Source organism: Gymnogyps californianus, chromosome 21 (assembly GCF_018139145.2).
Source record: "Gymnogyps californianus isolate 813 chromosome 21, ASM1813914v2, whole genome shotgun sequence".
In the NCBI taxonomy this organism is placed as follows: Eukaryota; Metazoa; Chordata; class Aves; order Accipitriformes; family Cathartidae; genus Gymnogyps; species Gymnogyps californianus.
This window is the reverse complement of record NC_059491.1, coordinates 8,580,507-8,605,543: the sequence shown is the minus strand read 5'-3', so window position 1 is coordinate 8,605,543 and position 25,037 is coordinate 8,580,507. Positions and strand designations below refer to the sequence as shown.

At 63.5% G+C, this 25,037-nt stretch overlaps 2 protein-coding genes across 2 annotated transcripts; one reads left to right on the top strand and one right to left on the bottom strand.

Moving 5' to 3' along the window:
- Positions 1-4,599: 4,599 nt before the first annotated feature.
- Positions 4,600-14,443, top strand: RAP1GAP (RAP1 GTPase activating protein). Its single transcript, XM_050909672.1, is given in 18 exon segments — positions 4,600-4,638; positions 4,756-4,794; positions 4,909-5,094; positions 5,972-6,066; positions 6,148-6,226; positions 6,307-6,360; positions 6,446-6,529; positions 6,610-6,714; positions 6,787-6,915; positions 8,154-8,309; positions 8,412-8,483; positions 8,560-8,646; positions 9,724-9,861; positions 10,529-10,597; positions 10,700-10,809; positions 10,895-10,978; positions 12,148-12,257; positions 14,391-14,443. Coding segments are annotated over 18 exon segments (1,689 nt in total).
- A 500-nt stretch (positions 14,444-14,943) lies between these two features.
- ALPL (alkaline phosphatase, biomineralization associated) lies at positions 14,944-22,261 on the bottom strand. The gene is made up of 11 exons (XM_050909501.1): positions 22,192-22,261; positions 21,982-22,101; positions 20,963-21,078; positions 20,116-20,290; positions 19,831-20,006; positions 17,715-17,858; positions 17,476-17,545; positions 16,360-16,494; positions 15,532-15,726; positions 15,316-15,435; positions 14,944-15,208 (listed from the first exon to the last, which is right to left on the bottom strand). The coding sequence occupies exons 1-11, from the start codon at positions 22,247-22,249 to the stop codon at positions 14,958-14,960; spliced, it is 1,560 nt and encodes a 519-aa protein (XP_050765458.1). The 5' UTR covers positions 22,250-22,261; the 3' UTR covers positions 14,944-14,957.
- Positions 22,262-25,037: the final 2,776 nt, after the last annotated feature.

Sequence of the window (25,037 nt, the reverse complement as noted above, 5' to 3'; positions counted from 1 at the left end):
TTTGTTTTGTTTTTTTTTAAAATGTGGGGTATTTTAACGACTTTTGATAACATCTTTTCCTCCAGTCCGGGACTGCCGGGAGCGTTCGTGCCCGTGGCTTTGAGGGAGCCTGAACCGGAGAGAGCGAAGGGGACGCGGGTGGGTGGCCTGTTTCCCGTGGGAAGAGGTTTTGGGTTGGGGTTTTTTTTTTTGGTTTGGTTGTTTTGGGGTTTGTTTTTTTTTTTTTTTTTTTTGCCCCCTCTATTCTCATTTTTCAGGAACGCGCTAATAATTATTCTTTCTTTTTTACATCTGGAGCTCCCAGAAAAGGATCTCTCCCCGTTGCCTATTAGTAGCAGGAAATAGCGTCCCGCTTCCAGACTTAAAATAAAACTAAAGGGCGCACCGTCGAGGTATCGCCGTAATAAAGTTAGACGTTTCCTCTTCCTTTTCAGCCTTTTAACTTGTTTCCACGGCAAAACGTGACGCGGAGAGTCGGGTTGCTGCCGCATCAGCTTTAGTTTTGGTTTGTTTTGTTTTGTTTTTAAAGGATTGCAGGAGTTTGGGGCTGCGAGAAGAGGGCAGGGGGGCACAGATCCCATCCCCGACAACCCCCGTAGCCTTTATTTTAAACTTTTATCTTTTTATCCGAAGAATTACAGCTGCCCTTTGCCGAACGCGCGGTGGGGGGGAGCTCCGCGTCCTCTCCTCGTCTCCGGCGGGTTTTGGGGCGAAGTAGCTGGCATTTGGGGGGGGCCGTGGAGCTCTTTAAAAGGTGGTTTGGGGGGCAATTTGGACCCGCGTATTCTTTCCCAAGGTAAAGACGTCGGCAGGAATTCGGCGCGCCGAAGCTGCTCCATCCTTCGGGAACGGGCAGGAGGTTTTCTTCTTCCCAGACTGAAGCACTCGCTTGTGTACATATTCCCTGGAAATTCCTTTTTTTTTGTTTGTTTGTTTCAATTCGCTGTTAATTTTTTTTTCTTTTTTTAAATGTTACCAAAAAAAAAAATCTCTTCCTTGAGCTTATAACGTTACAAAATTCAAGTCTCTAAACTCAAGGGGAAGGAATGAGCCGGGGCCGGGGCGGTGTTTTTCCGAGAAGCGATGTACGGCCGCGGCGCGGCATCGCCGTATCTCCCGGAGGACGCAGGTACAAGATGTGATCAAAGGCCCAGTTCCCGTTTTTGTCTGTTATTTGCAAACATTATCGGATTAAAAATTGTCATTTGAGCTGTGGAAGCCTTATTAAAGCGCATACACGTCGTCCGCCTTGTATTTTAACGCCTCGCCTAAACCCTCGGGCTTTAAATCCCGCTCCGGGCCATCCCGAAAAAGCGTTTTGTGAGGTTGGGATGGGAACAAACGGGATCCCTCGGGAGCGGGAATCTCACTGGAATGGTTTTTATCGAAACCGTGCTGGGTGCCGGAGCCTCGGCGGTGCCGTACGGCGCTCGGCAGCCGCCGAAGCAGGGGTACGCCGCGGGCCAAGGCAGCTGCGGGGTTTGGTTTTGGTGTCCCCGCGCCGGCGCGTCATGTCCCACCCGGCGCTGGCGCGTCGCCCGGTTTCCCGGTTGCGTGACGGCGGCTGGGTGCCAGCTCCCGGATCTTTTCGGTCCTGGCAGCGGGGAGCCGGTGCCAACCGTTCCTCGAGGGCGCCGGGAGTTGGGGTATCCTTCTTGTCCCCCAAAATGGCCCCTGAGGGGAGATGGGTGCTGGGGGAGTGGGGGGGGGTGGATGGGTGCTGTCGGTGGGTGGAGGAGAGGGTCTTGAGGAGGTGATGGGTGGGGGTACGCTGGGTACCGGGGAGGGGGAACCCCGCTAGCAGGGTGGGGGGATGCAGGTGATGGACAGAGGGATGCCCGGGTACCAGCCATGGGTGGGGGGACGGAGATGGGGAGCAGGGAGGGATTTGAGGGGTACGGGGGACGATATGGGGGGGGGGGGACGACGACAACACCTGGGTGCTGGGAGGGGGCACCCAGGCAGTCCTGGGAGGAGGCGGGGGGTGATCCCAGACTGGGGTGATGCTGTCTCCCAGTACCAGATCCCAGTTCCCGGTGCTAAATCCCAGTTCCCGCTGCCCGTTCCCGCAGTTGGTGCCATTTGCCGCTTGTCGATTGCCATTTTCTCGATGTCGTTTCCCGGTACCAGGTTCTCCGGTACCGGTTACCGGTTCCGGTTGCCGGTTGCCGGTCCCCCACCGCCCCCGGAGGGGCCGCCCCGCCCCGCTGCACGTGACGCGGCGCGGTGGTTGCGAGCGCCGGGGCCCCGGCTCCGCTCCGTTCCGCTCCGGTACCGGCTCCGGTACCGGCCCCGGCCCCGCCACCCCTCCGGTAAGTGCCACGTCGCGGGGACCGGGGTCCCCCCGGAGACCCCCCCGACTCCGGTGTGTGGCCCCCCCCCCCCCCCCCCTCGGCGCAGCACCGGGCGTGGGGGGGGGGGACACCCGTCCCCCGGTGACCTTCAGCCGGTGCCGGTACCGGCAGCGCGGGAGGGGAGAGCTGGGGAGGGATGGGGGGGGGGATGCTCCGGGCCTGGGTGGGGGGATCCGGGGGGGGATCAGCCCCCATGTACCCCCCAACCTGCCCCTCCCCAAAATATCTCCCCCATGAATCCTCCCCCCCCCCCCCAACCTGCCCACCCCCCCCCCAAATATCTCCCACATTAATTACCCCCCCTTCAACCTGCCCCCCCAAAGCTGCCCCCTCGGCTACCCCAAAATCTGCCCCCTCCTCTTCTGCCCCCCCCCCAATCCTGACCCCATCATCTGCCCCCCCCATGTCCCCCCCCAAGCCCTGCAATCTGCCCCCCATGTCCCCCTCCACCCCAATCTGCCCCCCCCCAGCCTGGCCCCACATTTGGGTCACCCCCCACCCCACCCAGTGCTGCCCACCCCCCCCCCGGGGACTGCCGCCCCCCCTTGGGTGCTGGGGGGGGCAGGGAGCGATGGGGGAGCCCCCCCCAGGACCCCCCCAGCCCCACTGCCCAGTGGGGTCACTCTGCTGCCCACGGGTGCACAGGGACGGGTCGTGTTTGCACGAGGGTTGCGTTTGCACGGGGACGGGTCACATTTGCACGAGGGTCGTGTTCGCACGAGGGTCGTGTTTGCACGGGGACAGGTGACGTTGTCGCATTAGCACCGGGGTCGCGTTTGCACGCAGTCGTGCTTGCACGGGGCCGGGTCGTGTTTGTACCAGGGTTGTACTTGCACGGGGACGGGTCGCCTTTGCACCAGGGTCACCTTTGCACCAGCATCATGCTTGCACCAGGGTCCTGCTTGCACAGGGATGGGTCACACTTGCACCAGGGTTGTGCTTGCACGCAGTCGCGTTTGCACCAGGATCTTGTTTGCACAGGGATGGGGCTCATTGCACTGGGGTGGTGTTTGCACAGCGTTGGTTTGCACAGGAATGGGGTGCATTTGCACAGGGTCACTTTTGCACAGGGGCCTTGCACGCAGTTGTTTGCACAGGGACAGGTCATTTGCACCGGTGTTTGCACCACGGTCGTGTTTGCACAGGGACCGGGTCATTTGCACGGTGGTGTTGCACGTCGTTTGCACAGGATGGGTGATTTGCACAGGGTCACTTTTGCACCAGGGTGCGCTGCACGCAGTTGTGTTTGCACAGGACAGGTCACATTTGCACCACGGTCGTGTTTGCACCACGGTCGTGTTTGCACAGGGCGGGCTCATTTGCACCAGGGTGGTGTTTGCACCAGCATCGCGTTTGCACAGGGATGGGGTGCATTTGCACGAAGGTCACTTTTGCACCAGGGGCGCGCTTGCACGCAGTCGTGTTTGCACCAGGACAGGTCACATTTGCACCACGGTCGTGTTTGCACCACGGTCGTGTTTGCACAGGGCTGGGTCACCTTTCCCTTTTGCACCAGGGACACGCTTGCACACCGTCCTGTTTGCACGGGGACGGGGCGCGTTTACACGAGCGTTCGTGCTTGCACGAGGGTCGCACACGGCCGGGGTGCGTTTGCACGGGAGTGGGACCCATTTGCACCACGGTTGTGTTTGCACAAGGACGGGGTGTGCACCGAGGGGGGGGGGGTGGGTGGTTTGCACCAGGGCCGGTGTCACCGCGTCCCCGTCCCGGGCGGTGCTCGGCGCTGCCGGTGCCCGGCGCTGTCCGTGGTGCTGCCCCGCGCAGCGCCACCTCCCGCCCGCAGAGGGCGCCCTTTCGGGGGGCGGGGCGGGGCGGGGGGGGGAGGAATGAGGGGGTGCGATGAGTTTGGGGGGGGGGGGGCACCTCAGCAGCCGGGCACCCCATGTAGTGACCCGACACCTGCCGCTCCTGGCCCGCTGGCTCCTGACAGCCAGCAAGGTGGCGCTTGGCTTGCTGCCATCAGTAGGCTTCAGGGGTAACGCCGCTGGCCGAGCGGCCAGGCCTCACGGCGAGGGGCTGTGGGGGAGCTCTCCTCTCCCCCAGGAAGCGCCATGGACCCCCCTGGATCCCCCCGCGCCACCTAGACGGATCTCCAGCCGTCACCGCCACCCCCTCGGCCACTCCACCCCGAGGTAAGCTCCCATGGGTGCTCCCCACCCAAGGGTGCCCATCCCAAGGCGGGGCGATGGGCACCCACAGCCCCCATCTCCCGCAGGCCAGCAGGATGGCCCAGCAGCGCCACGCCGTCCCCCCACCGCTCAAGGTAGGTGTCGCTGGGGTGGGGGCACCCAACCAGCACCCATGGGTGCCAGCATGGCCTTCACTCACCCCAGCACCCATGGGTGCTAGCATGGCCTTCACCCACCCCGTTGTCTTGCAGACGGAGGAGGACTACATCCCCTACCCCAGCGTGCACGAGGTAGAGCACCCGCTCCCCTCCAGAGATGGGTGCAAGGGCAGGCGAGCGGCTGGGTGGGTGGGTGGGTTGGTTGATGGGTGGGTGGCCGGAGCACCCACTCGGCTGTGGGTGCAGGTGCTGGGCCGGGAGGGGCCGTTCCCCCTCATCCTCCTGCCGCAGTTTGGGGGTTACTGGATCGAGGGCACCAACCACCAGCTGAGCGGGGCACCCGAGTCCCCCCCCACCCCAGCACCCAGCACCCGGGCAAGGCTTGAGGGCAACCACACGGCCAAGATCTACCGCAAGCACTTCTTGGGCAAGGTGAGGCCCCATGGGTGCTCCAGGCATGGGTGCTTGGGGTTGGGTGGGTTCCCCATGGCTATGGGTCGGCATGGGTATGGGCATGGAGACCTCATAAGCATGGGTGCTCGTGCATATGGGTGCTAATGGACATGGGTGCCCCATGGCATGGGTGCTCACGCATATGGGTGCTCATGGATGTGGGTGTGGGTATCTATGAGCATGGGAGCCCCATGGGTATGGGTGCTCATGGACCTGGGTGCCCCATGGCATGGGTGCTCATGGACGTGGGTGATGCATGGGTGTGGGTATCTATGGGCATGGGAGCCCCATGGGTATGGGTGCTCATGGACCTGGGTGCCCCATGGCATGGGTGCTTGTGTGTATGTGTGCTCATGGACATGGGTGCCCTGTGGCATGGGTACTCAGGGACATGGGTGCCCCATGGGCATGGGTGTGCCTGGGCATGGGGGCTCCATAAGTATGGGTGCCCGTGGGTATGGGTGCTCAGGAACTTGGGTGCCCCATGGCATGGGTGTTCATGGGTATGGGTGGCTCATTGCATGTGAGCCCGTGAGTGTAGGTGCTCCGTAGGTGGTAGTATCTGTGAGTATGGGTGCCCCATGGGGGTGGGTGCCCCATGAGGATGGGTGCTCAGGGCTATGGGTGCTCAGGGACCTGGATGCCCCATGGCATGGGTGCTTGTAGACATGGGCGTCCATGGGCATGGGGAACCTACAAGTATCTGTAGGATAGGTGGCCCATGGGCATGGGTGCCCCATAAGCATGGGTGCTCATGGATATTGGTGCTCATGGGCATGGGTGCCCCATGGCATGGGTGCCGGCCAGCGTGAGCACCCATTGGCGCAGTCATGGGTGCTTGGCCCCCTCCCCGCAGGAGCACTTCAACTACTACTCCCTGGACCCGGCGCTGGGCCACCTCGTCTTCTCCCTCAAGTACGACGAGCAGGAGCACCTCCACCTGCTGCTGCGGTGAGCAGGGTGCCAGGGAGCACCCATGGGTGCTGGCTGGGAATAGGGGGCCACCCTAACCCCCACCGCCTCACCCCGCAGCACCCGCGCCCGCACCCTGCATGACGTGGTGCCCATCTCCTGCCTGGCCGAGTTCCCCAACGTGGTGCAGATGGCCAAGGTGGGTGCAACAGTTCCGGCAGCACCCATGGGTGCTCCCCCACCCTGGGCCACCCATCGCATCACCCATCCCTCCCGCAGCTGGTGTGCGAGGACATCAATGTGGATCGCTTCTACCCTGTGCTCTACCCCAAGGTGAACGGGGTGCGGGGGGCACCCATGGGTGGGGAGCACCCCAGGGTGCCCCCCACCCAACCTCCGCCCCCACCCGACCCCACAGGCGTCCCGCCTCATCCTCGCCTTCGACGAGCACGTGCTCAGCAACCACTTCAAATTTGGGGTCATCTACCAAAAACTGGGGCAGGTACGGGGTGGGGTGGGTGGGGGTTAGGGTGGGGGGGGGGTCCCGGGTGGGTGCTGGCACCCATCCCCACCCCACCGCAGACCTCCGAGGAGGAGCTTTTCGGCACCACGGAGGAGAGCCCGGCGTTCGCCGAATTCCTCGACGTCCTGGGTCAACGGGTGCAGCTGCGGGACTTCAAGGGGTGCGTGATGGGGTGCTGGGTGGGGGGCACCCATAGACCCCAGGTTCAGGGTGTCTGTCCCCACCCACCCACCCAGGTTTCGGGGGGGCTGGACGTGACCCACGGGCAGACGGGCAGCGAGTCGGTCTACTGCCACTTCCGCGACAAGGAGATCATGTTCCACGTCTCCACCAAGCTGCCCTACACCGAGGGGGACGCCCAGCAGGTAGGGCACCCATGGGTGCTGGGGGGGGGGGGGGGGATAGAGGAAGGTGGGGAGGCAAAGGTTAGGGGGAACACATGGGTGCTTGGGGAAGATGAGGGTGTAGGGAGTCCTGGGGCACCCCCATGGGGTGGAAAGGCTGGTGGGGCACCTATGGGTGCTTTGGGGGTGTCGTGGGGTGCAGGGGCTCCTGGGGCACCCATGGGTGCTGGGGAGGTGTCTATGGGATGCAAAAGCTCCAGAGGCACCCATGGGTGCTGGAGACATCTGTGGGACACAGGGCTAGCGCACCCATGGGTGCTGGGGGGTGTCTATGGGATGCAGAGGCTGCAGAGCACCCATGGGTGCTGGGGGGTGTCTATGGGATGCAAAAGCTCCAGAGGCACCCGTGGGTGCTGGGGAGTGTCTATGGGATGCAAAAACTCCAGAGGCACCCGTGGGTGCTGGGGAACATCTGTGGGACACAAGGGCTAGCAGCACACCCATGGGTGCTGGGGGGGCGTCTATGGGATGCAGGGGGCTGGCAGAGCACCCATGGGTGCTGGGGGGTGTCTATGGGATGCAAAAGAACCAGGGGCACAGCGAGGTGCTGGGGGGCATCTATAGGGCACAGGGGCTGGTTGGGCACCCCTGGGTGCTACTGGGCATCTATGGGGCACAAAGGCTAGCAGCACACCCCATGGGTGCTGGGGGGTGTCTATGGGTTGCAAGAGCTCCACGGGCACCCATGGGTGCTGGGGGCATCTATGGGATGCCAGGGGCTGGCAGAGCACCCATGGGTGCTGGAGGAGTGTCTATGGGATGCAAAACCTCCAGGGGCACCCTGGGTGCTGGGGGTCATCTATGGGGCACAAAGGCTAGCAGCACACCCATGGGTGCTGAGGGGTGTCTAGGGTTGCAAAAGCTCAAGGGCACCCATGGGTGCTGGGGGTCATCTATGGGGCACAAAGGCTAGCAGCACACCCCATGGGTGCTGAGGGGTGTCTAGGGGTGCAAAAGCTCCAAGGGCACCCATGGGTGCTGGGGAACACCTATGGGGCACAAGGCTAGCAGCACACCCCATGGGTGCTGAGGGGTGTCTAGGGGTTGCAAAAGCTCCAAGAGCACCCATGGGTGCTGGGGAACACCTATGGGGCATAGCGTCTGCCATTCCATTTGGCCTTCCTGGTGTGACCGACCCCCTGTCCCCCATGTCCCTCCCTGTCCCCCGTGTGTCCCCCCTGTCCCCCGTGTCCCCGCAGCTGCAGCGGAAGCGTCACATCGGCAATGACATCGTGGCCATCGTCTTCCAGGACGAGAACACCCCCTTTGTCCCCGACATGATCGCCTCCAACTTCCTCCACGCCTTCGTGGTGGTGCAGCTGGAGCAGGGCGGCTCCCAGGGGACCCTCTACAAGGTGCCACCCCCTGCCTCAGTTTCCCCATCCCCATAGGGTGCTGGGGGCAACGGGGGGCTCCATCACCCTCCCTCTCCCCCCTACCTTGCCCACCCGCCGCAGGTCTCCGTCACCGCCCGTGACGACGTGCCCTTCTTCGGCCCGCCGCTGCCCGACCCCGCTGTCTTCAGGAAGGTGAGCACCCATGGGTGCTGTTAGGGGGGATGTTCCCTGGGTGGCACCCACCGAGGGCCGCCCCTCGCCCCCGCAGGGCCCCGAGTTCCAGGAGTTCCTGCTGACGAAGCTCATCAACGCCGAGTACGCCTGCTACAAGGCCGAGAAGTTCGCCAAGCTGGAGGTGGGTGCAAATGTGGGTGCTGGGTGCTAAGCATGGGAGTGCTGAGGGTGCTGGGTATCTGGGGGGGGTGCGCCTGCAAGGGGGCTGGGCATGCCATGGGGCACGTGGGTGCTGGGCACAAGGTGGGTGCTGTGCACAAGGTGGGTGCTGCGCACGCGGTGGGGCTGTGGGTGCTGTGCATGTGGGTGCTGTGTGTATGGGTGCTGTGCATGTGGGTGCTGTGCCTGCAACGGGGCTGTGCATACTGTGGGGCATGTGGGTGCCGGGCACAACGTGGGTGCTGTGCCTGCAACGGGGCTGTGGGTGCTGTGGATGTGGGTGCTGTGCCTGCAGTGGGGCTGTGCATGCTGTGGGGCCCATGTCTGCAGTGGGTGCTGTGCCCATAAGTGGGTGCCGTGCATGCCATGGGTGCTGCGCATGCAGTGGGACTGTACATGTGGGTGCTGTGAACAATGTGGAGGCTGTGCCTGTGGGTGCCACGTACACTGGGTGCTGTGCATGATGTGGGTGCAGTGCCTGCAGTGATGCTGTGCATGTGGGTGCCGCGTACACTGGGTGCTATTCATGATGTGGGTGCTGTGCATGATGTGGGTGCCATGCCTGCAGTGTACGTGGGTGCCACATACACTGGGTGTTCTGTGTGTGGGTGCTATGTACACTGGGTGCTGCTGTGCACGGGGGGGCCGTGCCTGCAACAGTGGCGTGTGTGTGTGGGTGCCATGCCTGCTGTGGGTGCCGTGTGGGTGGGTGCTGTGTACACTGGGTGCTGTGCACACTGGGTGCTGTGCACGATGTGGGTGCCGTGCATGGGGGCGGGGGGAGGCATGCCTGCTGCGGGTGCTGTGCGTGTGGGTGCCACATACACCGGGTGCTGTGCACGTGGGTGCCATGCCTGCTGTGGGTGCCGTGCGTGGCGCGGCGGCCGCGGGGGCCGTGCATGGGTGGGCGGCGGGTGCTGCGGGTCCCCGGCAGCGTGGGTGGTCGGGCGGCTGGGTGCGTGGGTGGAGGGGGGGGGGGTCGCGTGGGCGGTCGCGCGTGGGGTGTCGCGGAGCCGCCGGCAGCGGTGGGGGTGCGCAGGAGCGGACGCGGGCGGCGCTGCTGGAGACGCTGCACGAGGAGCTGCAGGCCCGCAGCCAGGCCATGCTGGGGCTGGGCCCCGACGACGACCGCCCCGACAACGGCGCCGCCGCCCCGGGTTTCTTCGAGTCCTTCAAGGTGGGGCACGGGGGGGGGGGGTCGTGTGTCGTCGTCCCCCCCCCCCCCAAAACCGGGGCGGGGGCGCCCGGCGGTACCGGGCGCTGCTGACGGGGCGCGGGGGCCTTGCAGCGGGCGCTGCGGGGTCGCAGCCCATCCCTGGAGGCCGTGGGGCTGGGACCCCGCCGGGCCCCCCCAACGCCCCCCCCCAACGCCGCCAACGCCGCCGCCGTCACCGCCGCCGGACCCCCCGACGGCGCCCCGGGGGCCGCCTGCGTGAGTGCCCCGCCCCCGGGACACGCCCCCACCGCGCTGGCCACGCCCACCGCCCAGCTAGCCGGCCGGCCGGCGCCTGGCTGAGGACACGCCCGCCTCCGGGAGGCCACGCCCCCTCTGGGGAAGAGGGCCGTCCCGCCCTCGCAAGGCCGCGCCCCCTTTCCCCCCCCCAAGCCCCCACCCCAAGGTAGCCCCCCCGCCTCGCTCGTGCGCGTAAGCCCCGCCCCACTCTTAAGCCCCGCCCCTTCAGGCCCACCGCCCGCCCCTTCGCGCGAGCCCCTCCCACCCACCCCCGTCGGCCCCGCCCCTCCCCGCAGCCCCCTTCACCTGCGCGGCCCCGCCCCTCCCGCTGGCCCCGCCCCTCCCGGTGCCCCGGTGCCCCCCGGGGCGGGTGACGCGGTGCCGCCCCCAGTCGCTGCTGGTGCCCGGGAGCCGGCGGGGACGCCGCGGCAGCGCCATCGGGCTGGGCTCGGTGGAAGAGGTGGGTACCCACGGCACGGACCGTCGTCCCCCCCCGGTGTGTGTCCCCCCCCCCTCCCCGGTGTTCCTCCCCTCCCGGTCCCCGGTTAACGGCGACCCGCAGGCGCTGCTGGTGCCCGGGAAGAGCCCGTCGCGGCGGCGGCCCGGCCCGCTCGGCTCCCGCCGCTCCAGCGCCATCGGTATCGAGAGCATCCAGGAGGCGCCGGCCGGCAGGTGAGCGCCGGTACCGGGGACACGGGGCTGACACCCTCCGGTGTCCCCTCCCGGTGTCACCTCACTGCCCGCCGCCTCCCCGCAGGGACGGCCCCGCCGCCGTCCCCGGTGCCCCCGAGGGCGCCTGCTCCACACACAGCTCCCCTGAGAGCCGCCGGCACCCCGACAGGTCCCGCACCCGGCACCGGGACGGGGGGGGCGGGGGGCACGGGGATGGGGTGTCACTGGGACAGGGTGGCACTGGGATGGGGTGACATGGGGACTGGAGGGCACTGGGATGATGCGGCAAGGGGACAGGGTGGCACTGGGATGGGGTGACATGGGGACTGGAGGGCACTGGGATGATGCGGCAAGGGGACAGGGTGGCACTGGGATGGGGTGACATGGGGACTGGAGGGCACTGGGATGATGCGGCAAGGGGACAGGGTGGCACTGGGATGGGGTGGCACTGGGATGGGGTGACGTGGGGACTGGAGGGCACTGGGATGATGCAGCAAGGGGACAGGGTGGCACTGGGATGGGGTGGCACTGGGATGGGGTGACATGGGGACAGGGTGGCACTGGGATGATGCAGCAAGGGGGCACGGGATGGGTGGCACTGGGATGGGGTGGCACCATGGATGGGGTGACACGAGGACAAGGTGACATCGGGGTGACACGGGGACTGGAGGGCACTGGGATGGGATAGCACACGGGATGGGGTGGCACAGGGATGCAGTGGGATGGGGTGACACCAAGATGAGCTGGCACTGGGATGGGGTGGCAAGGGGACAGGGTGACACTGGGGTGACGTGGGGACTGGAGGGCACTGGGATGGGGCAGCACAGGAATGCAATGGGCCAGGGTGGCACCAGGACAGGGTGGCACCAGGATGAGGTGACACAGGGACCGAGAGCACTGGGATGGGGCAGCACGCGAATGGGGTGACACTGGGACGGGGGGACTGGGAGGGGTGGCACTGGGACGGGGCGGCACAGGGACAGGGCGACGTGGGGACGGGGTGACACGGGGACCGGAGGGCACGGGGACGGGGTGGCGCAGGGATGGCGTGGGGACGGGGTGTCCCGGGGACAACGCGGCGTCGCGGCGGGCCATGGCGGCGGCCGCCCGGCACGGTGCCAGCCTGTCCCCGGCTCCGGGGACTGTCCCTCGGCAGGGCCGAGAAGCCGGAGCCGCCGGATTTCTCCTGCTCCTCTTCCAGCGCCAGCAGCTTCGGCAGCGCCACCGAGGAGCCCAGCGAACCGGGCAGGGTACCGGGGTGCCAAGGACCGGGGTGGGGGGGGACACTGGGTGCTGGGGGGCACCACCCCTTTGACACCCCCCCCTCTGCACCCTTAGGAGAGCCGCTCGCCCTTGGGGACCCACCGTGACGCCTTCACCGACACCCCCTGGCCGGATGACCCCCCGGTATCCCCCCAGGTAGCCCATCACCGGGGTGTCAGGCCGCTGTGGGGCTGGGGGACCCCCCCTGGGGTGCTCATGGCCCCCCCCCTTTTCCCCAGGCTGTCGCCTTTCTGACCCCCCCTGCCCCGAGATCAAAATCCAGCTGGAGCGGCCCCCCCCTAATCTGGTGAGGCTGTGCCCCCAACCCCCTTCCCCAGTGCACCCCAATATGGGGGCACCTATATTGGGGTGCACCCACTGATGTCCCTCCGCACAGGGCTCATAGTCACCCCCTCCATCCCCGGGGGGGGGGGGTGGGGGGTGTCACCGCTTCGCCCCCCCCCTCCATGTGCCACCCTCGTGCCAGGAGCTGAAGCCATCGTCCCCGGTGCAGGATTTGGGGGGGGGACCCCCCAAAAATGGAGGTGTGTGTGTCCCCCCCCCCCCTCCAGACAATCTCTGTCACCCCAAATACCCCTTGGGGGGGGGGGGAGGGTGATGGACCACGAATGCCCCCCCCCGCCGTGACCCCAATGCCACACAGGGGGGGCTCCCCCAAAATGAAGAGCGGGTCCAACCCAAGCATCACCCCCTCCCTAAAAAAAAAAAAAGGGGGGGCTCAAATCCAAGGCAAACCCAAAGTGGGGCTCCCCCTGCCCCTCCCGCCTTTTATTTTAAGGGAAAAAAGCTCCGGAATGTGTCGGATGCTGGAATTTTTTGGGGGGGGGGGGGAATTATTTTTTCAAGCCCCCCCAAATCGTGTTTGTGTTTCCTGTGAGTCCTGTATAAAATAAAGGTTTATTTATCGCTACAGCCAGGGGATGCTGGAGGGGGGGGGGTGTCCCCGATATCTGGCGCGGGTCCCCAAAACCCCAAGAATCAGCAGGGGCAGATGCTCCACGTGGTCTTAAAAACACCCCAAATCCACCCATTTTTGGGGTCATTTACCCAAATTTTGGGGCTTTCACGGCAGCCAGGCTGAGCAAAGCCTTTCTTTGATTTTCCCTATTTTTGGGGTGCTGTGGGTACCCCAAAATATGGCAGGCGATGCCCCCACCCCATCCCCCCAAAATACCCCCTCTTTTTCAGCTCTGGCAGCCAACCCGGCGTCGGGAGCGGCATTTGGCCGGCAGCCCCGGCGGCCGCCGGCTTCACGCCAAATCCCCGGCCAAGAAAAAGCGGTTCCCCCCCCCTCCTTGCCCCCCCCGAACCCCCAAAAACCACGAAGCACCCCGGGACCGGTTAAACATAGCTCGGTACCGCCTGGTTTCTGGGAAGCCCCAGCGCCAGGGGTTGAGTCGCGGTTGGGGATGCCGGCGATGCCGGCGATGCCAGCGCGGGTGCAAAGGGCGCCGAGCAAAGTGGGGGTGTCACAGGGCCACCCCCCCTCACCCCGAAATCCCGTGCCGCTCGGGTCATCGCTTTCGCCCGCTCCAAAGTTTGCCGGTTAATAAAAAAACCGGAGCAGAGATTTATTTATAAAGCTGGTAAATAAATAAAAGGCGGAGGGGGGGGGGGGTGGGCAGGATTGGGGGGGGCCCCGTCGGGTTTTGGGGGTGCTCGGGGGGGGTGGGGGGGTTGCTGCAAATGCACAATGCAGCTGGGGTGTGCAAAGGGCTGCTCGTGCACAGAATTTGCACAGGGCAAAGCGGTATTTGCGGAGGCAGGGCAACGCTTGCACACGCACGGTGACTTTTGCACGCGCGCGGCGGCGTTTGAGCAGGCAGGGCCGCGTTTGCGCGTGCACGGTGACGTCTGCGCGTGCAAGGAGCCGTCTGCACGTGCACAGTGGCATTTGCGCGTGCAAGGCACTGTACGCAGCTGCACGGTGGCTTTTGGACGTGCGCAGTGGCGTTTTGCACGCCCGCAGCGACTTTTGCACGGGCGAGGCGGCATTTGCTCAGCTCGGGCAGCGTTTGCACGTGCACGGCGATGTTTGCACGTGCACGGCGACATCTGCACGTGCACGGCCACGTTTGCACGCCCAAGGCACCGTTTGCACGCCCAGGGCCCCTCTCCGGTGTTACCGCAGGCCTTGATCCCCCCCCCCCCCTTCAACCCCTTGCAAGCTGCAAAAGCCCCCTCTCCTAATTACCCCACCCCCTAATTACCCTCCCTAATTACCCCACCCTAATGAAGGGGGCGTGCCCCAGCAGCCACCACCCCTTAAATCCCCCTTCGCTCCCTTCTCCCTCCAGTATCCAGCCCCCGCATCACCCTGAATCTCTCCCTGGGCAGCAAATTGCCTTAAACTGAAGGATTTTAAAGCAAAATAAATCATCCAGGAGGCCAAAAAAAAAAAAAAAAACCCAACAAGTTTTGGGGACAAATCAACCCTGTGAGTTAATTTCCCCCCCCCACCACCCCCCCATCTTCGTGTGGTTTCTGGGTACCCGCACATGTGATGAGTTGGGCACCGGGGTCAGTCCTCAGCCAAGGGACCGGGAGGCATTTTTGGGACCCAGCCCCATCGCGTCTCGTTCAAAGAGGGGGTTTTATCCGCCGAGGCTCCGGCTCCTATCCCAAATCCCGCGGTGGGTTTGGGATAGGGCAGGCAACGATGCTAATTATAGGGGAAGGAACCGTGTATTTACAGAGGCAGCTCCCAGCACGAAACCGCCGGCGGCTGCTTTTGCTCCGCTGAGTCTTTCTTTTTCTCTCCTCTTTCTGGGCGCTGCTATCCACAAAAAAACAAAAAAAAAAAAGGGGGGGTGGGGGGGGAGGAATTAAAAATAAATCCCCCTCCGTGGTTTGCAAGAGGCGCTTTAGCAGAGGAGGAAGAGGAGGGCGAGGAAGGGCAGGAGGACGGTGGCGGCGGGGCGGCCGGCGGCGTTGCAGTGGGCTCGGTTGGAGCCGATGCAGGCGGCGTAAGCCATGGCGTGGGGGATGTAATTTTGCTCGTGGACCCCGTGGAGGAGGTGGGCCATGGGGCCGCGGGCGAAAACGGCCACGTCCTCGCCGCCGTGGGTCTCCTGGCGCAGCGGCACGGCCGATTGCGCCTGGTAGTTGGCGTGCGCTGGGGCACAAAAAAAAAAAAGTCAAAAATAAGAATAATTTTTTTAAAAAGCGCTAAATTTTAGCCGCGCTGTGGTTTAAGGGGGTTTTGCCCCAAAATATGCTCACCGAAATCCACGGCGGAGACGTTTTCTCGCTCGCCCGCCACGATTTTATAGCCGGGGCCGTTGCCGTAGAGGATGGAGGTGAAGGGTTTGCGGTCCACGTCGCTCTGCATCGGGGCCAGACCTGGACGGCGGTGGCACCGTCAGCAGGACAGGGATGTCCCCAACAGTGTCCCCACGGTCGTTCCCCCCCCCCCCTGCTCCGTGGCCCGCCAGGGACTCACCGAAAATGGGGTTCCCCGGGGGGTGTAGCCGCCGAAGGTGAAGACGTGCGAGTGGTCGGCGGTGACGACGCTGAGGGTGTCCTGGGGCGAGGTGAGGCGGACGGCCAGCCCGATGGCCCGGTCCAGCTCCACCGCCTCGTGCAGCGCCTGCTTCGCCTTCCCCTCGTGGTGCCCGTGGTCGATGCGGCCCCCTGCGGTCCCCGGCATCGCCCGCCGCGGCCCCCGTCAGCTTCCGTCCCCCCTTGACGTCCCCCGTCGCCCTCCCCTTCCCTGCTTTGCATCCCCTCCGTGCACCCCGTCACCCCCCCTTCCCCCTCCCTTTGCATCGCCCCATCACCCCCTTTGTCCCCCCCTTTGCATCCCCCTACTCTTTCCCCCTTTGCACCTCCCTTTTTGCATCCCATCGCCCCCCTTATCCCCTCCTTTTTCCATCCCATCACCCCCTTATCCCCCCCTTTTTGCATCCCATCGCCCCCTTATCCTCCTCTTTGCATCCCCCTACTCCTTCCCCCTTTATCCCCCCTTTTTGCATCCCATCGCCCCCTTTATCCCCCCTTTTTGCATCCCATCGCCCCCTTTATCCCCCCCTTTTTGCATCCCATCGCCCTTTCTATCTCCCCCCCTTTTTGCATCCCCTTATCCCCCTCTTTCCATCCCCCTACTCCTTCCCCCTTTGCAGCCCCCCCTTTGCACCCCCATCACCCTCTTTATCCCCCCTTTTTGCATCCCCCAGCACCCTCCTTTCCCCCCCATGCGTCCCCCATCACCCCCTTCACTCCCCCTTTGCGCCTCCCGTAACCACCCCCCCCCCCTTTTCCCCCCACCTTCAACCAGGAGGAAAAAACCCCGGGGATTTTTCTGGAGCATCCTGATGGCTACAGCCACCATCTCGGTGAGGGACGGATCCGTCTCGTTATTCCTGTCCAGCTCGTACACCATGTCACCTGGCTCGAAGAGGCCTGGGGACAGTGACACTGCTGGGGACATCCTTTCCCCACCAGAAAAAAAAAAAAAAAAGGGGGGGGCCAAATCCAGCACCGCCGCCAGCTTCTTGTTCCGGCTCAAGCATTTCACCCGCACCGGATCCCGGGCGATTAGATAGGAGCCGTGAGGGGGGGGAAATGCTCCCAGCCCTTCCTTCCTCCGGCCCGGCTGAATCCTGCAGCCCAGCTGGGCTGGGGAATTGCACCGCAGGCCAAAAAAATAAAAATAAAAATGAAAAAAAATCGCATCCCCAGGACAGGGTAGAAGCATCCTTGGGGGTGTAACAGCATCCTTGGGGGTGTAACAGCATCCCTTTGGGGGTAGCAGCATCTCTTGGAGTAACAGCATCTTTGGGGGTACCAGCATCCCCAGGGTGGGGTAGCAGCATCTTTGGGGGGCTAGCAGCATCCCGGGGTGGGGTCGCAGCATCCCGGGGGGGTACGCAGCATCCCCAGGGTGGGGTCGCAGCATCTTTGGGGGGGTACCAGCATCCCCAGGGTGGGGTCGCAGCATCTTTGGGGGGGTACCAGCATCTTTGGAGGGTAGCAGCATGCCCAGGGTGGGGTCGCAGCATCTTTGGGGGGGTACCAGCATCCCCAGGGTGGGGTCGCAGCATCTTTGGGGGGGTACCAGCATCCCCAGGGTGGGGTTGCAGCATCTTTGGGGGGGTACCAGCATCCCAGGGTGGGGTCGCAGCATCCCGGGGGGGGTACCAGCATCTTTGGGGGGGTACCAGCATCCCCAGGGTGGGGTCGCAGCATCTTTGGGGGGGTACCGGCATCCCAGGGTGGGGGTACCAGCATCTTTGGGGGGTAGCAGCATCCCCATTGGGGTAGCAGCATCCTTGGGGGGGGGGGTTACTGGCCAATCCAGCTGCCCCAGCACCCTGGGATGGGCCAAGGGTGTCTCCAAAGCACCCAGTTGAGGCCGGAGCACCCTTGGGTGCCGGGACTCACCCAGGAGGAAGTCGACGCGGCTGAGGTTGAGCGCCAGCAGGTCCCGCCGGTGCCACACGTACTTGGCGACCTGGGGACAGGACAGGCAGGTTGTCACCTCCCAGGGCTGCTTTATACCCCCTCTCCCCAAATATTTCCCCCACCGCCACCCCGGGAACGGCTTCGCAAGGTTACAGTGGGGTGATGTGTGTGTCCAGCCCTGTCCCCCGTCCCCCCCCCAAAAAAAGAGTCCCTGTCACCTTTCCGGGGGGCTTGGCGTCGTGCCACGCCTGGACGAGGTCCCTGCGGTCCAGGCGGGTACCCCGATGCTTGTCCTCGTGGGGATACTCCACGTCGCTGGCGTTTTTGGGGAACATATATTTCCGCCCGCCGCCCAAGATCACCTGCGAAAGAGGGGGGGGAAGCTTTTTTTTTTTTTTTAAATCATTTTTCATTATTTTTCATTCCCCCCCCCCCCCAATTTGGGTTTAACGGGGGGAAAACCCCAACGAGGCGGGAGCGGGATGTCCAGGAAAACCCTGGCGTTGCACACACAAAAAAAAAAAAGCAGGAGAAAACACCCGAGGAATTTCACCTCGCTCAAAATAACCCTGCATCTCTTCCTATTAATTAAAAACCCAAGACAAAAATAACCATTTCCAGCAGCAAATTTGGCTTTTTAAATTCCCCCCCCCCCTCAATCTGTGGCCTCCACGTCGGGGTCCCCACATGAACCCGCCGGGACGGAGCCCCATCCCGCAGCTCTCGCTGTTTGCTTTGGAGCCCGATTTATTTGGCCTCTGTTATTTATAACCGAGCAGAGATTTTTTTTTTTTTTTTTAATTTTTTTTTAAATTCCCCCCGCCCCGTTTCTCCGCGCAGAAGGTGAATTATAAAGCTGCAAAACACCGCCGCCAAAATTATTAAGCGAAAAAAAAAAAAAAGAAAGAAAGAAAAAAAAAAAAAAAGTCTTTTCCCCGCTATATAATTATTTCCAGCCTGGGACAGAGTTAAAATTATATTAAAGGGAAAAAAAACAGAAGAAGAGGCTATTAAAGAGCTAAATAACAGGCTGAAATGTTTTGCTTTGGGGCTATTTTGAAGGACAGAAGAGTATTTATTTACAGGGCTGAATTTCTGCGTAAATCCGCAGCGAGGGGCAGAATCGGGGGGAAAATGGAGGGGTTTGGGGACGGGAAGTATGCGAAAGGAGGGGGCTGCTGTGGAGGGCGGGGGGTTAAGCGGGATTTGGGGGTCTGGTCCTATACGTGTTCGTCTGATGGGGGTCCTGGTGGTGCGTCCGTCAGTGGGCCTGGTCCTGTATCCACCCAAGAGTCCTGGGAACCCACCCATGGGTGGTCCTGGTCCCATATCTGTTGGGGTTCTGGTTCTGCACCCATGGGTGGTCCTGGTCCCATATCTGTTGGGGTTCTGGTTCTGCACCCATGGGTGGTCCTGGTCCCACATCTGCTAGGGGTTCTGGCTCTGCACCCATGGGTGGTCCTGGTCCCATATCTGTTGGGGTTCTGGCTCTGCACCCATGGGTGGTCCTGGTTCTGCACCCATGAGTGGTCCTGGTCCCACATCTGCTAGGGGTTCTGGTTCTGCACCCATGGGTGGTCCTGGTCCCATATCTGCTAGGGGTTCTGGTTCTGCACCCATGGGTGGTCCTGGTCCCATATCTGTTGGGGTTCTGGCTCTGCACCCGTGGGTGGTCCTGGTCCCATATCTGTTGGGGTTCTGGCTCTGCACCCATGGGTGGTCCTGGTCCATATCTGTGGGGGTTCTGGCTCTGCACCCATGGGTGGTCCTGGTCCCACATCTGCTAGGGGTTCTGGTTCTGCACCCATGGGTGGTCCTAGTCCCATATCTATTAGGGGTTCTGGCTCTGCACCCATGGGTGGTCCTGGTCCAACATCTTCAGGGGGTCCCAACCCTGCACCCGTGGTGGTCCTGGCCCCATATCTACCCACAATCCTGGTGCTGCACCCATGGGTGGTCTCAGCCTTACATCTACTGGGGTGGTCCTAGCCTTGCACCCACTCACCGTCCTGGCCCTGCACCCTTTGGTGGTCCCTGCCCAACATCTCCTGGGGGTCCTGGCTCTTCACCCACTGGTGGTTCCAGCCCAACATCTCCTGGGGTCCGCTCCACCCACTGGTGGTTCCAGCCCCTCTCCTGGGGTCCCAGCCCCTCACCCATTGGTGCTCCTGTCCCACATCTACCCATAGCCCCGTCCCCATCCCTGGGTGGCTCCAACGCGCACCCCTGGGCGGTCCTGTTCCCATCCCCAGCTGGCTCCGGCCCGTATCCCTGGTGGCCCCATCCCTGGGTGGCTCCAGCCCACATCCCTAGTGGCCCCGTCCCCATCCCTACCTCGATGTCGGGGATGTTCTCCACCAGCTGCCGGGCGATGTCCTTGCAGCCACCCTCCAGCGCGTCCGGCGGCATCTCTCCATCCGAGTACCAGTCGCGGTTGGCGGAATGGGCGTAGGCGGCGCTGGGCGTCGCGTGGGTCACCCGCGTGGTGGTGACGATGCCCACCGCCTTGCCTGCGCCACGAATTCAGGGGACAACGGTGGCAACACCCCCAAAACCCCACCGCTTTACCACCCACCACCATCTCCCCCCGGCCTCCAAAAGCACCCACCAGCTCCTCACCTCCATCTTTGGCCCAGCGGAGGATGGAGGTCACCTCTTGGCCCTTGGTGGTGTTGCAGCGGTCACGGGTGACGCCGGCGCTGACGCCCACCGTCCCCTCGTTGGCTTTGACGCCGCAGAGGTAGGCGGTGGCCGTGCCGGCGCTGTCGGGCACTTGTGCGTTGGTGTTGTAGGTCTGGGGGGGGGAGAGAGAGATAAATAAATCACCACCATCACCGTCACCACCACCATGACCATCACCATGATCACCACCACCATGACCATCACCACCACCCTGGGGCTTCATCATCATCATCCCCACCCTGGCGCTTCCCCTCCCCACGCTGTTTGGCCGCACCAGACCCCCATCCCGCCCGCGCACCCCCCTCCTTTTGCCCCTTGCCCCCTCATTTTGCCCCCTTGCTTCCCCCCAGCGTGGTTGCACATCATCCCCTCGCTGCATTTTGATGCTTTTAGCCTTTTTTCAGCCCGTTTTTTAGGCAGGGAAAGAGAAGCCGCCACCACGAGCATCCCCCGCGGGGCGAAGAGAGACAGCGGGGAGCGGCTGGGATTTCCAATTTAATAATAAAAAAAAAGCCTTTTGTTCAGCAAAATGACCCCAGGAGAAGCCGGGGGGGGGGGGGGGGGGGTGTCCCGCAGCTTCCCACGGCCGGGCAGCCTCATCCCGGCCCCCCCCCCTCCTCGCTCCCCGTTCCCACGGGCCGGACCCTGGCACGGCGAGCAGCCACCAAAGCCAGCTCCCTTCTCCCGCCCCTGACCTAATTTCGGCTCCCGGTCGATGCCGGTCGCCCGCCCGTGACCTTGCGGTGGGTGTCGCGTCCCCCCGTGGGTGTCTCGGGGGGCTCACCTTGGCCAAGGCGACGTAGGGGAACTTGTCCATCTCCAGCAGGCTCTCCTCGCCCTTGCGGTTTTGCAGCTGCCCTTTGAGGATGCGGGCGGCCGTGACGGTGGAGACGCCCATGCCTGCCAGGGCACCCGTCAGCTCGCCGCCGAGGACGGGCCAGCTCGCCGCACGGGTGCCGCGCAACGCCGGCGGGCGCCCAGTTTATCCCAGCACCCGATTTATCGCAAACCCAATTTATCGCAGCACCAATTTATCGCAGCCCCGGTTTATCGCAGCACCTAGTTTACCGCAGCACCCGGTTTATTGCACACCCAATTCATCGCAGCACCCAGTTCATCGCAAACCCAGTTAATTGCGGCACCCAATTTTTCGCTAATCCAATTTATCCCAGCACCCAGTTTATCCCAGCACCCAGTTTATCGCAAACCCGGTTTATTGCAGCACCCGGTTTTTTGCAAATCCAATTTATCCCAGCACCCAGTTTATCCCAGCACCCACTTTATTGCAAACCCACTTTATCCCAGCACCCAGTTTATTGCAAACCCACTTTATCCCAGCACCCAGTTTATCCCAGCACCCACTTTATTGCAAACCCACTTTATCCCAGCACCCAGTTTATCCCAGCACCCACTTTATTGCAAACCCACTTTATCCCAGCACCCAGTTTATCCCAGCACCCACTTCATTGCAAACCCACTTTATCCCAGCACCCAGCTTTATCCCAGCACCCAGTTTATTGCAAACCCACTTTATCCCAGCACCCACTTTATCCCAGCACCCAGTTTATTGCAAACCCGCTTTATCCCAGCACCCAGCTTTATCCCAGCACCCAGTTTATTGCAAACCCGCTTTATCCCAGCACCCACTTTATCCCAGCACCCAGTTTATTGCAAACCCGCTTTATCCCAGCACCCACTTTAATACACCCAATTTATCACGGCACCCGCTTCATCACGGCACCCATCCCCTGCAGCCCCCACTCCTCCTCGCCCCCCACCCTGGGGTGGGTGCCCCCATCTCACCGTCACCCAGGAAGAGGATGAGGTTCTTGGCCACGTTCTGGTTGAGGCGCTGGAGCCGCAGGGCGGCCCGCAGGGTCTCCTGCGCCTGCCCCCGCCAGTACTCGGGGTCCTTCTCCCTCTCTGCCGGGGAAACCAGGCTCCATAGCACCCAACAGCACCCACTTTTGGGGTGCTGCCACCCCCTCCCACCCCCCCTCAAACCTCACCTACCGGGGACCAGCGATGGCGAGCAGAGCTGGGCGAGGAGGATGAGGAGGAGAGCCTTCATCCTGCGGCGCTGAGCGGGTGCTGGATAGGAGAGAGAGCTGGGGGGGGGGGGGGGAGCACCCGCCCCGTGCCTCAGTTTCCCCACTGAGACCTTTGCCCTGCGGCTCGGCCAAGCGAGGACGGGAGGGAGATGGCTCCTCCCTGCCCGGTCACCAATGTGACCCCCTGGGGACATGCCAGCTCCCCCCCCCACCACCCTGCCAGCGGTCCCATAGGGCGTCACCTCGCTGGCACCAACCCGGGGCTGGGGGACGGTGGCACGGCCCCCCACGTGCACGTGGCATGGCGTGGCGTGCGTCCCCGTGGCGTGGCCCCATCCCTATGGCATGGCTGTGTCCCCATCACGGCTGGGTCCCCATTGCACATCGGGGTCCCCATCGCATGGCCGTGTCCCTATAGCATGTCCCTGTCCCCATCGTATGGCCGTGTCCCTGTTGCACACCCGTGTCCCATCACATGCGTGTCCCCATCCCATGTCTGTGTCCCCATCCTCTGCCCGTGTGCCTGTTGCACGTCCCCGTCACGTCTGTGTCCCTATCTCATGCCCGTGTCCCCATCTCATGCCCGTGTCCCCGTTGCACATCCGCATCCCCACCGCGCACCCACGTCCCCATCCCACGTCCACGTCGCCACTGCGTGCCCGTGTCCCCACTGCACCTCCGTGTCCCCGTCGCACACCCCTGTCCCCACCACATGCCCGTGTCCCCATCACAAGTCCTTGCTGTATGTCTGTGTCCCCGTCCCACGTCTGTGTCTCCACCACATGCCCATGTCCCCGTTGCACACCCGTGTCCCCATCACATGCCCATGTCCCCGTTGCACACCCGTGTCCCCATCACATGCCCATGTCCCTGGTGCACACCCATGTCCCATCACATGCCCGTGTCCCCGTCACACACCCCTGTCCCCGTCCCCAGCCTGTGTCCCCGTCGCGTATCCGTGTCCCCATTGCACGTCTGTGTCCCTGTTGCACACCTGTGTCCCCACCACATGCCCGTGTCCCCACCACATGCCCGTGTCCTTGCTGTATGTCTGTGTCCCTGTCCCACGTCTGTGTCCCCACCACATGCCCATGTCCTCATTGCACACCCGTGTCCCTGACACATACCCGTGTCCCTGTTGCACGCCTGTCTCCCCATCACATACCCGTGTCCCTGTTGCACCCTCGTGTCCCCGTTGCACACCTGTGTCCCCATCACATGCCCATGTCCCCATTGCACACCCATGTCCCTGTTGCACACCCATGTCCCATCACATGCCCATGTCCCCGTTGCACACCCATGTCCCATCACATGCCCGTGTCCCTGTTGCACACCCATGTCCCTGTTGCACACCCACGTCCCATCACACGCCTGTGTCCCCTTTGCACACCCGTGTCCCCATCACATGCCCATGTCCCTGTTGCACACCCGTGTCCCTGATGCACACCCATGTCCCGTCGCGTGTCCGTGTCCCCATTGCACACCCATACCCCTGTTACACGCCTGTCTCCTCATCACATACCCGTGTCCCTGTTGCACACCCATGTCCCCATTGCGCACCCACGTCCCCATCACATGCCCATGTCCCCGTTGCACACCCATGTCCCTGTTGCACACCCATGTCCCATCACATACCCGTGTCCCTGTTGCACACCCATGTCCCCGTTGCGCACCCACGTCCCCATCACATGCCTGTGTCCCCTTTGCACACCCGTGTCCCTGTTGCATGCTCATGTCCCCGTTGCACACCCAACTCCCTATTGCACTCTTGTGTCCCCGCCACACGCCTGTGTCCCCATCACACACCTGTGTCCCTGTTGCACACCCATGTCCCCATCGCAAGCCCATCACACCCCCGGGTCCCCATCGCACCCCCCGGGTCCCTCTTACACACTCATGTCCCCATCACACCCCTGCGTCCTCATCGCACCCTCCCCCTATCGCCCCCCCCCCATCCCCATCCCCCTCCCCGCACCCCCCGCTCCCCAGGGACCCCCCCGTTCCCTCGGGGGTGGCAGCGGTGGCCCCGGGGGGGGGTCCTTACCGCCGGGGGGGGGGCACACGTACCCGCACAAACTTGGGTCCCGACACCCACGTCCCTCCTGGGCGGCGGGAGGAGGCCGGGCCGGGGGGCAGCGAGCCCTTAAATCCCCCCCGCACCCGGCCTTCGCCTCCTCCTCCTCCTCCCCTTCCTCCACCCTCCCCCCGCGGCCAGCACGGGGGGGGGGGGGGGGGGAGAAAAGGCGACAAACTGGGCGTACTGGTGCCCTCTGCCGGGTTTTACTGGGAGGACTGGGAGGACTGGGGTGCACCCAAGCTTGGCTGCGGGTGCTGAGCATTCTCCCCCCCCCCGCCACGCAAGGAGGGGAAAGTGGGGTGCAGCCCTGGGAGGGGGGTAGATGTGTGTTTTGCCGGATTTTGCATCGTTTTCACCCAAAAGGTGCCAGTGACACGAGCGTGGGTTTGGGGTGGGGGTGACGGAGAAGAGGGGGTGCCCCTGCCTCAGTTTCCCCACGCGGGCTCCTGCTGCGGCCCACGAGCGCTCCCTGCCTGAAACGGCTTTACTGTAGGTCCTACAATAAACAGGGCTTCGTCGCAAGGGCAGGAGGGTGACGCCCTCCCCTGCCTCAGTTTCCCCATCGTGGGGGACCGTGGGGGACCGTGGGGCTCCGTGGCCCGTGGAGCCGTGGGTGGCTTCCCAGAAGGTGGCGGTCTCAGCCCAAAAATCCGCTCCCCGAAAGCTTCGGGGTGTCACCAAGGGTGCCCCAACGCCACTCTGACGCCCTGGGGATGGGCATGGCTCCTGCA